Source organism: Pseudochaenichthys georgianus, chromosome 6, assembly GCF_902827115.2.
Source record: "Pseudochaenichthys georgianus chromosome 6, fPseGeo1.2, whole genome shotgun sequence".
Classification (NCBI taxonomy): Eukaryota; Metazoa; Chordata; class Actinopteri; order Perciformes; family Channichthyidae; genus Pseudochaenichthys; species Pseudochaenichthys georgianus.
In genome coordinates, this window is record NC_047508.1 from 24,581,795 (window position 1) to 24,595,031 (window position 13,237).

A 13,237-nucleotide genomic window follows, 5' to 3' on the forward strand; every position below is an offset into this window, starting at 1 on the left:
AGTGTAAGGGTCCCAAAACAGCTGCTATTTATATCTTCTTTCTGTATCTGACAGACGCTGACAAGATGCTCAGAGACAAGCCCACTGATTAGAGACATGGAGAAGGGGTCACTAGAAGAGGAGAAGTGCCCCGGAGCCAGGAGGAGGTGCAAATAGAGGCCTGAGTTCAAGGGAGGAGAGGAGAGAACAAAACAAAACAGAGGAAGGGATTTTCTAATGTAGCCATCCCGTCTTTGCTGACAGCCCACATTTCTGCTCTAAGCTGTGGCTGTGGTAATTTATAGACCTTTTACTAACATCTCGACTCTGTTATGATTGCACAGTAAACATGGCTCTGCTCTAGCGGACACACTGTTTAATATAAAACAGAGTAATGACTGCTACACTTCCCATACTTTCGTTTCTCTTCCCGCTGCGTGCTGCTAATTCTCTGCTCCAGTGTGTGTCTGGATGTTGTTTCCTGTTTGTTTTTTTGCTGCAGGTGTTGGTTATTACACTATGTGGTTTTTCTGCTCCATTTATCCCAGGACCATAAATGTGTGCTGGCTGTTTGGTCCCTAGAGATCACATTCATACGTTTTGTGACTCACAAATGTCCTGAATCTTGAGTCAGCTAATTCTGGACTGGCCCGTCTTTGAATGCGTTTACACAGACAGCTTACATATGTGTTTTCTGGTTGGTTCTGACTGTCATGTTAATTTAGGTGCCTATTTTTGTAATCCTGAGTGTGTGAGATGCTGGAGTGGGAGAGTGTGTGCATTGTTTATGGATTGAAAGGAAGTGTTAAGTGTTTCTGTGCAAGCTGCAGAGTGACTGGAGCTAGTAAAGCCATTTAGCAGCCCCTGGAGTAACCCTGGAGACTGCTGTGTTGACGCCACTCTGACTGCTATTACAGACAAGTTTAAGAGGCTGTAAAACATTTGGCAACTTTTCTTCTCCCTCTCTTTCTCTCCCTCTCTTTCTCTCCCTCTCTTTCTCTCTCTCCTTGTGTGTGTGTGTGTGTGTGTGTGTGTGTGTGTGTGTGTGTGTGTGTGTGTGTGTGTGTGTGTGTGTGTGTGTGTGTGTGTGTGTGTGTGTGTGTGTGTGTGTGTGTGTGTGTGTGTGTGTGTGTGTGTGTGTGTGTGTTTGTCAGAGGAATGTGAAAAAGTCTGCCAGCTATTGTTACAGCAACAGTAGCTGTTGTTACGATTAGTATCAGCTGTAGGGGCCCACATTAAAATGTCCTAAAACTGAAATAGCATAGTGTGTGTGTGTGTCTGTTTGCACACTCATTATGGTCTAATGTAAGGTAACTTTTTATAAACACAAATGAGGATAGTCAAGTTAATCCCTAAGTGCTAACAAAGTAGCTGAAAGAAGAACACACACACACACACACACACACACACACACACACACACACACACACACACACACACACACACACACACTCAGATGCCAACGGGATGAGGGTTAATGAGTAGGTAGTGTGTTACAACCTCTTCTGCTTCCATCCAAATGAACCCTCCCCTCCTCATACGCACGCACGCACGCGCATGCACACACACACACACACACACACACACACACACACACACACACACACACACACACACACACACACACACACACACACACATTGTGCTTTTTAATGAGCTGACGGAGCAGGTCCCCCCTGCTGTCCTCACAGTCCTCCTGTACAGTCGTTGTTTGTCTGTTTTTGTGTGTGTGAGAGAGAGAGAAAAAAAGGTGTGAAACACACAGGCCTTAACATGTCCTAAAGCCCTTACATCATGTAAAGCAGATTGTGATTGTGTGTTTGTGTGGGCATGAATGGAGTCACAACTGGATTTCCATTTCCGTTTTGGCATGGGTTGTATTTTTTTTTTTTTTTTAAATGTTGTGGTCTACGTTGAAATATTTTCTGTCACAGCAGGTTGGATTTATGGGTGGGAGCGTCAGTGGGTCCGACACTTTGGTCTTGGGTAAAAATAATTTTGGGGCAGACATTAATCGTTCCCAAAGGATGAATCATAACAACTTTAGTAACCCTCTGACATTTCGTTTATTGCCACAAGCAGGAGTAATGTTGAACTTCACACAAGATACCTCTAAACTAAAATACCTAATGAATATAAGAAAGGTGCTCATGCTCTTTGGAAAGGTCCCGTTTTCCCTTTTAATGAGAGTTTCCAGTTATTCCTGCACCCTGAATGCAGCACAAATGCACTCACAACACAAGTGAAACATAATTTGTGTATCCTTCCTGTAATCTGCTCAAAAATGTCACACATGAAACACCCCCCACCACGTTTCCTGAAAATTAGTTTGTGAAGATGCATTACATGTGAGCATATTTTGTACTTACCACATGCATGTTAACATGGTGGCATTAGTGTAATAACAAGTTCAATGTGACTCATAAACATGAATATGCCTATTGTAAGAAAATAAGCATAATATTGTCTACATTCAGCTAAACCTGAATGTACATTACGATTTTATCAATAACAACAAATATCACCATGTTGTAATTATTATACCCTCACCTTATGAGTTTGTATGTATATATTTAAATAGACAATGTTTTTGCTAGCTGAGATCATATTATACAAACATTTGCATAATTAGCTCAAAGCACAGTTAAGCCAAAACGGCAAAACAATTAAGTCTGACGATGTATAGTCTGAGATGTCCTTTAATGGCGACTGGATAAACACTTTTTCACTTTTTTTTATCTTAACAACATTGCCTTTCTAATTGCATCATCCTCTGCCCAATGTTGATGAGGCTGTCGCTCCTTGTTTCACCATCTGACTGTTTCCTGGTGTGCAGGGAGCATTATAGCCTCATGGGGCTGCTAGCTGTGTTTATTCACCCAATCGTCACTTTTTTAAAAAACATTCCTAAGGGGAGTTAAATGTCTTAATTTGTATTTAGGACAGTTGTGTGCTTCACCCTCCAACCTCCTGCTGTCCGGGGCAGCAGAGTTCAGAGGTGAAGGGTGAGAGGTCACTGTCAGAAACCTCCCTTCCCCTCCCCCACCTCACCCCTGTCCCCAAAGCAGACAGAGCCGACTAGCAGAGAGACAGAGTGATGGATGGAGGGTTAACACTACCCGCTGCCACACACACACACACACACACACACACACACACACACACACACACACACACACACACACACACACACACACACACACACACACACACACACACACACACACACACACACACACACCCTCCCAGTCATCACCCAAAACCCTCCTCCTCCTCCTCTCCCCCTCCCCCCCACCAACCACCCCCCACCCTCCCGTGAGTGTGAGCCAAAAGGAGGAAGGTTGAAGAATGAAGAGAGAAAAGAAAACGACAGAGAGCACAGTTTGAAAGAGAGAGAGAAGGGACAGCTAAGGAGAAAAAATGGAAAGATAAAAAGAGTGACAGAGATGAGAGAAGAGAGGAAGAGGAGGTAGGATGGAGAGGGTGATAAATGGAGAGGGAGGGGAAGGAGGAGGGGGCGGTGGATAGAGAGGAGGAGTAGGAGGAGGGGGGAAGTGGATAGAAAAGAGGTCACGTGACCATGTAGCAGCTGCAAGGCTGAGAGGGAGCGAGAGAAAGAGTCTCACAGAGGAGCAGAAAGACGACGAGCAGGAGCAGTGAGCGGGAGGGTGAGTGTGTCTGTTTGTATGTTTTAATTATGCTCACATGCATATGTTAGTATGTTTGTGTTTGTGAATGACACGGGTATATATCCGAGAAATAGCCTGCAACAAAAGATTGTAGAAAAAAGGAAGAAAGAAAGCAAGAAACAGAGAGGAGATTATGTGTGTTGGCTTTTGTTAAATAAGCTCCAGTGTGCTGAGATAAACGAGAGAGAGAGAGAGAGAGAGAGAGAGAGTTAGAGAGAGAGAGAGAGAGAGAGAGAGCGAGAGAGAGAGAGACGGGAAGGAAGGAAAGAGTGAGTGGAGAGGAAGGAGGAAGAGATAGAGTCGATAGAAACTGTCTTATCATCTCTCCCTTGACTGCTGGGCTCAGCAGAGACACACACACACACACGCACGCACGCACGCACGCACGCACACACACACACACACACACACACACACACACACACACACACACACACACACACACACACACACACACACACACACACACACACACACACACACACACACACAGTCAGGATCTGAGCTTTTACTCTCTTCATCTCTCTTTCCCTTTCTGTCTGTCTGGTTCAGTTTCAATTAGCTTTATCGGCATGACATATGCATTCAAAAGTGTAGCTAAAGATAAATGGTGAATAAATAATATAAAATAAATGAGGATAAGGCTTGAAACAAAAGGTAATGAAAGTACAGTGAACATTAAAGAAGATCTGGTGTACTCTAGTTGTTTTCTGATGTAAAAACACACCATACATGTCAGAAGCTGCAGGCATGTTAATATACATTACGCCCATTGGATGTGTCATTCAGAGCATTAGATGCAGTCTGACAGGTTGTGTTATCTGTCTGTTGCTTTGTGGCAGCTGATAACAGAGGAAACTCGCAGCACCACAAAGCTTTATCAACAAAGATTTAACTCTAACTGTTTTTTATATTTATTTCCAAGAATGTACAGAAATGTTTCTCTGTTCGTTTACATAATGTCATACTGCAACATCTGTCACTCTCTACTTTATGTTTACTTAGTTTAAGATTTGGCTTCTGTTCAGTTTTCTTCACTCTTCCCTTAGTATATCTTCCTCTCACTCTGTGCATCGCTCTACAGCTTCCTTTGCCTGTTTTTGCTCACATGTGTGAAAGCTGGCAGGTAGTAGGTAGAAATCTGGCATCTGTGAAAATATGAGATTCATGATACTTTCAATTCACAAACTCTGAGAGCAGACCGCCCTTTTTTCTCCACACCCTTCAAATCACCCGTGTGATGAGCAGAACATTCAATAATGCCCGTTCAATGTGCACGTATGAATTTTTCATGAGCATGTTTACTGCTTAGGCTGTTTGTTTTCTCTTCCTGTGGCATCGCGTGTGTGTGTGTGTGTGTGTGTGTGTGTGGTGTGTGTGTGTGTGTGTGTGTGTGTGTGTGTGTGTGTGTGTGTGTGTGTGTGTGTGTGTGTGTGTGTGTGTGTGCGCGCGTGTGTTTAAAAGGTGGTTGTGTGTGTGTGTTTGTGTTGTGGTGGTAATGAGGTCATTGCTGTAGCAGGCAGGGGGGCTGCTGGCTAATTCCAGCTGTAATTAACATTACTGGGTCAGTAAGAGGGTACGGGTGAAGACAAAGGTTACACTAACCACGTTTGCTCTAAGTGTGTGTACTATTAAGCAGATCAATGAGATTGCTAGTTATCTGCGTGTGTGGGACAGTGTGTATTCATTTGTGTGACCACATACTTGCATCTGGGTGTAAAAACGGCATTGATACTAAATTATGTTTGTGTGTAGACACTCCCGAGGTTCTTAAGATGTGTTGGCTGGCTCCCTTGAGGAAATGGACATGTGCGCACTCATGTATGTGATTTGCTATTAGGGTCACCGCTCTATTTGACACAGCTCTAGTTCCTCCACTCTGTGTGTAGGGGAGCTGACCCACGCCACGCGTATGTGCTCACTATGATGTCCAGACACAAAGGCAGATTCACACACATGTACATGTACACACACATGTACACACACACTTGTCCATTCTCTTTGAGCACTTGTGTACGGGTTTCATTTATTCAAGATAAATAAGATACCAACAGTGTTCAAAAACTGATGAATGTTATAACAAAATAATTCATAGCTTTGTTTTTTACTTTTGTTTAGAGGTGATAATCAGTCTTTCTACCTGGATTTTCTGTGCTTTACTGAAAGATATCAAGCATTATACTTCAGGGTGACATTTGTACACATATCAAAGCTCCTCACATATTTCCTTCTGCTCCCCTCCTCCTCAGGTATGAACCATGAGTCCAATAAATCACAATCATTAGGAATGATCTCCACGGCAACTCGCACCACGGCCACTGTCAGTCCCCTCAGCCCACTAACCAATGGGAACGCAGTTGCTCAGTCTGCAAACTCCGGATTCGCCGCTGCCCTGCGTAAACTGGCCAAACAGGCCGAAGATCCCAGAGGTGAGCAGTGATCTTAACACACACACACACACACACACACACACACACACACACACACACACACACACACACACACACGCACATGCACACACACGCGCGCACACACACACACACACACACACACACACACACACACACACACACACACACAGAGCAACTGAGCTGAGGAACTTAATGCTCACGCAGGCATTTTTTCCTATGGTTTGTAACAGATTGAACAAACAAGAACATGTAACATGGCTAACGGTTACCCTTTCATGCCAAGCTAAGCTAAGCTAAGCTAAGCATCTCTTGGCCATAGCTTCAAATGTAACTCTAACACAAAGCAAAAATAATTATAATTATGAGTATTAACAGCATAGATTTGAACACAGTATTTCAACACATTGCCAATTATTATGTAAGTAGATCATTTCACAGACCAAGGTTGTGATTTGTTGATTAATGTGAAGCATTTTACTGCTTGGTAGCTCTTGTGTGACCGTGTGTGTGTGACCGTGTGTGTGTGTGTGTGTGTGTGTGTGTGTGTGTGTGTGTGTGTGTGTGTGTGTGTGTGTGTGTGTGTGTGTGTGTGTGTGTGTGTGTGTGTGTGTGTGTGTGTGTGTGTGTGTGTGTGTGTGTGTGTGTGTGTGTGTGTGTGTCCTCACTCAGCTCATTGGTGTCCTAATGAAGGTGTTGAATAAGATCTGACCTATCCTGACCTCTCCCTCTCTGTCTCTTCCTTCATCCATTTCCATTCATCTCCTAATAATGAGAATCTAATTACAGCCAATTATAACAAGCTCTCTCTCTCTCCCCACCCCACTCTACATCATAATCTCTCTCTCGTTCTTTCCCTATAGCTCGTTCTCTACATGATCTCATTCTTCCCCACCTTCCAACTCTCCACCTCATTATTTGCTCTTTCTCTGAATGTGTTTGTGTTTCTACTTGTTATTGAGTGTTACAGTAAAAGAGTATATTAAAGACAACACACACTCATACTCTCTCTTTATCACATTTAACACTTCTCCCCTTTCGCCCCGCTTACCACCCCAGCCTCTTTGTAACACCTTTATTTGTGACATCCTTCTTTCGTACTCTCTCTATTAGGTTTATCAGCATTTTAAACAGAATGCACACACACACACACACACACACACACACACACACACACACACACACACACACACACACACCTTCTGTACCTTTTTGTACACTCTCTTTTATTTCTGTCATGTTTTGCCAGGAAGCTTTTCATCAAAAATAATTGAATTACTGTTTACCTTGTCACAGACCAGCACACTGACAAAAAAGTGTTTTCTTACCCTGCAACATCTGCATTATTTCACGGTGGGATCGTTTGATCCTGAAATCGTTTTAATCTGATCACCGTCTGATAGCTTCAGTTTATTCCTGCCTCTCCAGCTGTTATTAAACCCTTCTCTCCCCGCCTCAGGTTCTGCCATCAGCGGTGAGTCGTCTCCAGTCTCTTCTCCGGCCACCAGCCACAGCTCGCCAGTCTCCACCCCTAAGCGGGGCTCATTAGGGCCCCTCCTTGGCCAGACCAGGGGCCACAGTGTCCCCGGCACCCCTCCAGTAGTCACCATTGCCCCCACCAAGACCAGCAACGGCCTGTGGAGGGCCGACGGACGACAGGTAAGAGACGTTATTTATCAATCAGTGACTGCTGCTCTCAGTCTGTGTATCTCTACTCTATGTTTCCTTCTGGTTTCTCTTTTTCTCACATCTCCTTCCCTTTCTCTTTCTCTCTCTCTAAGATGAGTCGTTCGTCTCTTTCTATCTCCTTCATCTTTCCTGCTGCTGCTCCCTCCATTAAAGAAATAGTCCCAGTTCTTGTCAACATCAAACTGTCAAAACCAGCCATCCCTCCGTTTCTTTTTTTCTGTCCCCCGACTCACACTCTCTCTGTCTTGTCTCATTCTTTCATTTTCATGCTTTCACCCCTCTGCCTCACCCCCTCTTCCTCTCACTAATCAGTCCATGTCTTTTTCTGCAACACATGAGGGGTTTGTAAAGAAACACTGGAGGCTTCAGAGACTGGCACCTATTGTGTTCAGCTTCCTGCAGTGTGTGTGTGTGTGTGTGTGTGTGTGTGTGTGTGTGTGTGTGTGTGTGTGTGTGTGTGTGTGTGTGTGTGTGTGTGTGTGTGTGTGTGTGTGTGTGTGTGTGTGTGTGTGTGTGTGTGTGTGTGTGTGTGTGTGTGTGTGTGTGTGTGTGTGTGTGTGTGTGTGTGTGTGTGTACTTGACCCTTCACCACAAAAGGCTTACGAAGTGAAGAGGGACCAGTGTGTGTGTGTGTGTGTGTGTGTGTGTGTGTGTGTGTGTGTGTGTGTGTGTGTGTGTGTGTGTGTGTGTGTGTGTGTGTGTGTGTGTGTGTGTGTGTGTGTGTGTGTGTGTGTGTGTGTGTGTGTGCGTGTGCGTCTATGGATGTTTGCTTGTGGGTGTGTGAGCACATTTAAGGTGGGGCGAGGAACCAGGCCCCTCACACAATGCAGGGGTGAGCCCCCACAGTAGCCACTTCCCCCTGGATCAGAGCTGCCTTTCTCCCCCTTCACAAAGACCACTCTGTGGCTCTGCCTGCCTGGGGCTCCCATTCAGACATTCAGCGAGAAAGAAGGAGGGAGGCAGGGAAATAGAGAATAGGATGTTAAGAAATGAGGGGAGGGAGGGTAAGAACGAGCAGGCAGAGAGAGAACTCTGAAGCTCTGCGTTGATTCAGTGTTTGTCCTTACTGTATGCAGCTTGTCCTGTAACAGCACCATTTAAGCGAAAGAAACAGACAGCGTGTGTTTATCGCTGCATGTGTGAAGGTCTTTGGCTGTCTGCGGGGGCAGAGGTCAAGGAATGTGATGGCTGTTCTCCAGACCCTCCTTGTGTTGCCTCCCCTTCTCATTTTCAGCCAGTGCAGATTGCAGAATGATATAGTGAGAGAGAGACAGTCTATCACTGGTTTGAATCTGCTTTCCATTAATGTGGCACATTCAAAACTATTCAAACATATTCAAAGCACAGACTTTTCACTGCAAGTGTTGTGCAATACTTGTAGCAGATCAGCTGGTGCTGGCAGAGGTAATTTGTTTGCAGTTCATCCTTGGTCTGTCTGACCTGTATTGCTGTTTGTTGCTGTAGCAACAAGAGTTGACACAATATAGTGAAGATGTATGGAACTGTATGTTTTTATTAACATACTCTTTTTGTAGCTATGTTTTTCTTCAGCTTCATCCTTTTCCCTGAAGATTAGATTTGTTGAGCAATGCTAGCAGTTTGGCTCTATAAATGGCATTGTCAGTATATTCAAAAAATAAGTTGTCAAAGTGCTTTGTAATTCAAACGGGGGTAATAAAGCTGCTATTTGAACATGTTAAAAATATAGCTTGGTTAACAACCCATGTGTAGCTTCACAAACAGCCTTCTAAACTTTGTCTACAACTACTATGAATTTTAGTCAAATGTGCAAAGACATCCATGTTGTCCAGAGGATGAATCATGTCAACCGAGTGGTCCACTGACTTTTCATCTGGTGCCCTCATTCGGTCATCATTTGTCTTTGTAGTAAACTTTAGTCTGTAAAATACTATCAGCTTCAGCTGGTCTTTGTGTGAAGTGCTGATTGGTAAATGTTAGCCTGCTAAATGGCCAAACTAAAGCGAGAGCTGCATTGCTGTAGTTTAGTCTCTATTTGGGGAGAGAGTAGAGTAATGACACTTGACATATTAAGCAAAGTGGGACAGAGCCAGCCCCTGAACACAGTGACATGGTATGCATCGTTACCAACAGTGCCTCTTTGTGTTTTCATTTGATATACAAGTTTGAAAAATATCTTTATGTAATTTGGGCTTTCCTATGACTGCTTTTGCAGTGTTGGTTTGAAGGTAGAGTACTATAAGAAATCGAGGACTTTGTGGTGACCAAATCCTTTGAGTGGGAAGCTCTTAGAGCAATGAAGGAGAGAGCTGTTGGCCATAAATTAGGATCATCTTTCCACTTTAATCTTGACCTGTTATGACATATCAGACCCACTTTTCCACTCTGCTGAGCCTCTGGGTGCAGCTCCGAGGGGGAGGGTTACCCAGTCTCAGTTCCCTTTCATTTTTTTCATGCTCAGATTCAATCTAGCACACACTCAAACCCAATGGATATTCACAGTTATATGTGCTCTCTCAATGTCTTTCAGGTGGAGCCGAGTGTTCTCAGTAGGGAGCGGGTGGAGAACACCCATCCACAGCAGGGTAAGAGGACTCCGCCCACCCATTCACCTCACCACCTGGCTCATCACTTTGGTCTAACCCCCAGCTCTGTAATGCAGGACCCTAGGATACAGAGCCTTAGGTAAGAGCATATGTTAGTTTATAAAAGTAAAGAAGTTTAATATCACTCCTACAAATCTTAATACAGAACCCATTATGAAGTGTTCCAAATAAATACGATGTGCACTTGTTCTGCAGTTTGCCTGGGCAGATGCACCCTGGTGTGCCCTCGGGTGGCATCCCAGAGGAGTACCTGAGAGCGCTCCGGCCCTTCGCCACCTCAGATGACCTCCGAATGGCCTCCCTTCCCATGAGTTTGGACCCTGCCCATGCTGCACACGCCGCAGCCGCTGCTGCTTACTATCATCCTGCCTACCTGCACCACCAGTTGTCCTTACAAAGGTAACAACACCACCTTGTACTACTAACCCTTAATAGAGGTTGCCCATTATGGATTTACACTTACGGAATACAATGACGATTCCAATATTTAGTGAGCAGTGTGACCAATGGCCGATGTACAATGCTGATGTATTGTTGTTTTTTGCATTTTTTTGCCATTTATTAAATAGAACAATTGAATGATAATAACACATGAGACAAAACATTGATGACATTTATTTGACAGTTATTGTCTGCATTGTCTATATTTACATAAGCACTCAGTTTGCAGTTTACTTGAAGTACCTGCAGTGTTTTAATTTTGATAAAGGTGTATTATAGTTCAGTCTGTGCTCACTGTGTGCACATGTTCTGATTTAGAAAAGCGCAACACTGTGACGCAACACTTTTGGAGAGAGAGGACGCTGGCGTTGTCTGTTCGCCGCTTCTCTGTCCGAACATTTATCTGCCGCGTTTTGGACCAACGTTTCTACCTCAGTTTCCATACGTTCAGTGGCTTGCACACGCTGTTCTGGACACTTTTGTATCGATCGCAACTTTTTACGGATGCTCCGCTTCCAACCTGTCCACCCTGCTACACCTGCTAATGTTGCTCACCTGCTCCTGCTTCAGGGCTAACGCTATCGCTAACGTTAGTGGCTCCATCTGACGACAAGCCCGATTCTCCGTCTCATTTTCCCGTTTTTAGTCCCGATCCTGCTTCACTGTATCACCTGCTTAGCTGCCGTTTGATTTTGTTCTGCCACAAAAGACACAACAACGGTCCTCTCCACCCAGCCAGTCTGACGGCGATCAGAAGCTAGCCTAGTTCTACCTGCTCAGGCTAGCCTGCTCTGGCCACCACCGGTGCTCCTCTGCGGCAAACTTCTTCAACTTCCACCATCTCTCCTCAGTGCTGTCCGTCCTTGAGTCGCTTCCTGGACAGGCTGCCTGCTGTCCTGGTTCATCTGTACTCTTGGCTGATAGCGCATTCTCCCGGCCGATCCGCGACAACACCTAACGCTGTGCTAACGTTAGCATCATACCAATCAATCAATCAATCAATCAATGTTTATTTATATAGCCCAATATCACAAATGTTACATTTGTCTCAGTGGTCTTCACAGTGTGTACAGAATCGTGATGCTTCGTTACTCCGCCTCGCAACTTTTTAGGATCAACCACTTCACTACACCCCCTCTATGTCTGTCAGTCATTGAATACCTCGGGCTGTTACGAGTTGGCAGACCCAGGTATGTCCATAGAGGTTCCAAACGTGGGTTTGTTTACACCGGCTCAGCTGACACTATCCCAACTCTGTGGTCTCGGCGCCCCGTCACCGCCCACTTACGTCATCACAACAAACCACACGTGTGCAGTGTTAACCTGAAGCCCTTGGCCTGTGTTGATGGCATCACTGTTTTACCAGCCATTGCAACATATAACAACTCCCAGACATTCATGTTGTTAAATACCCGCTCCCTTAACAACAAAGCATCACTTATTAATGAAATCATCATTGATAGGAAATTGGATTTTCTCTGCCTCACTGAGACATGGCAAAACCAACAGGACTTCCTCACACTCAACCTAGCCACCCCCCCCAGGTTATGCTTATCTCCAACAGCCCCGCTCCATTGGTCGTGGTGGTGGGCTGGCAGTCATCCACAGAGCAGATATCCCTGTCAAACAACTGCTTGTGACGAATACAATCTCACTTGAGTGCATTGCCTTCTCAGTGGCTGCCCCCTCAAAGCAGCAGGTCGTCCTCATTTACCGCCCCCCAAACCTTCCACCTCATTCATGTCGGAGTTGTCTGAGCTTCTCACCTCAATCTGCTCCATGTCCCCATCCACACTACTGCTAGGTGATTTTAACATCCACATGGACTCCAGCACCTGCACCTTTGCCGCTGAGTTTCTGTCACTATTGGAGTGCTTTAACATCACGCAGCATGTCCAAGGTCCCACCCACACTAGGGCTGTCCCGAATACCATTTTTCGGGCTCCGGATATTCGGTAGTAATCAGCAGCGAATATTCGAATATTCGGTGCGGAGAGATTTGTATTTTTTTTTTAATACATTTTTTTTTTTTTCCCCAAAAGGTTTCATAACACGCTCCGAATCCGAGACACCTGACAACACGCTGTTAAGCAGAAGCGCAGATAGAGCATACTATTACTATTTATATGTATTTATTGTATCAGTACTCGCAAACATTAAAACTAAATGTGTCCTCTGCATTTAACCCAGCGCAGCACCCGGGGACCAAATCTGGTTCCACATTCCGTCTATAACATTTTACAACCTGAACAGTCAAACAAAGATACAAAACACATATTTCAGCTGCCAGCTTCATGTTGCTGGCATTGTCGTGGACAACGGCTACTCGCTTATAATTCGGAATGGCAAAGGCGTCCGCCACTTCTCCAAGCTGTTCTGCAATATTTACTCCCGTATGGTTTACTTCCATTACTTTGGTTTCCAAAACAAAGTTACAGAGTTTCCA

The 13,237-nt window shown here is 44.8% G+C and overlaps 1 protein-coding gene across 3 annotated transcripts in view; it reads left to right on the plus strand.

The window, feature by feature from the left end:
- The window catches only part of LOC117448211 (genetic suppressor element 1-like), a 47,307-nt gene that overhangs the window by 23,423 nt on the left and 10,647 nt on the right, over positions 1–13,237 (plus strand). For 2 of the 3 annotated variants that reach the window (XM_034085394.1, XM_034085396.1), the window contains exons 2-5: positions 5,918–6,097; positions 7,536–7,735; positions 10,275–10,429; positions 10,546–10,749. In XM_034085394.1, the coding sequence (XP_033941285.1) occupies positions 5,918–6,097; positions 7,536–7,735; positions 10,275–10,429; positions 10,546–10,749 (739 nt within the window). Of the gene's footprint in view, positions 1–3,547; positions 3,648–5,917; positions 6,098–7,535; positions 7,736–10,274; positions 10,430–10,545; positions 10,750–13,237 lie in introns of those variants that run through there. The other variant, XM_034085395.1, reaches the window with a different exon arrangement.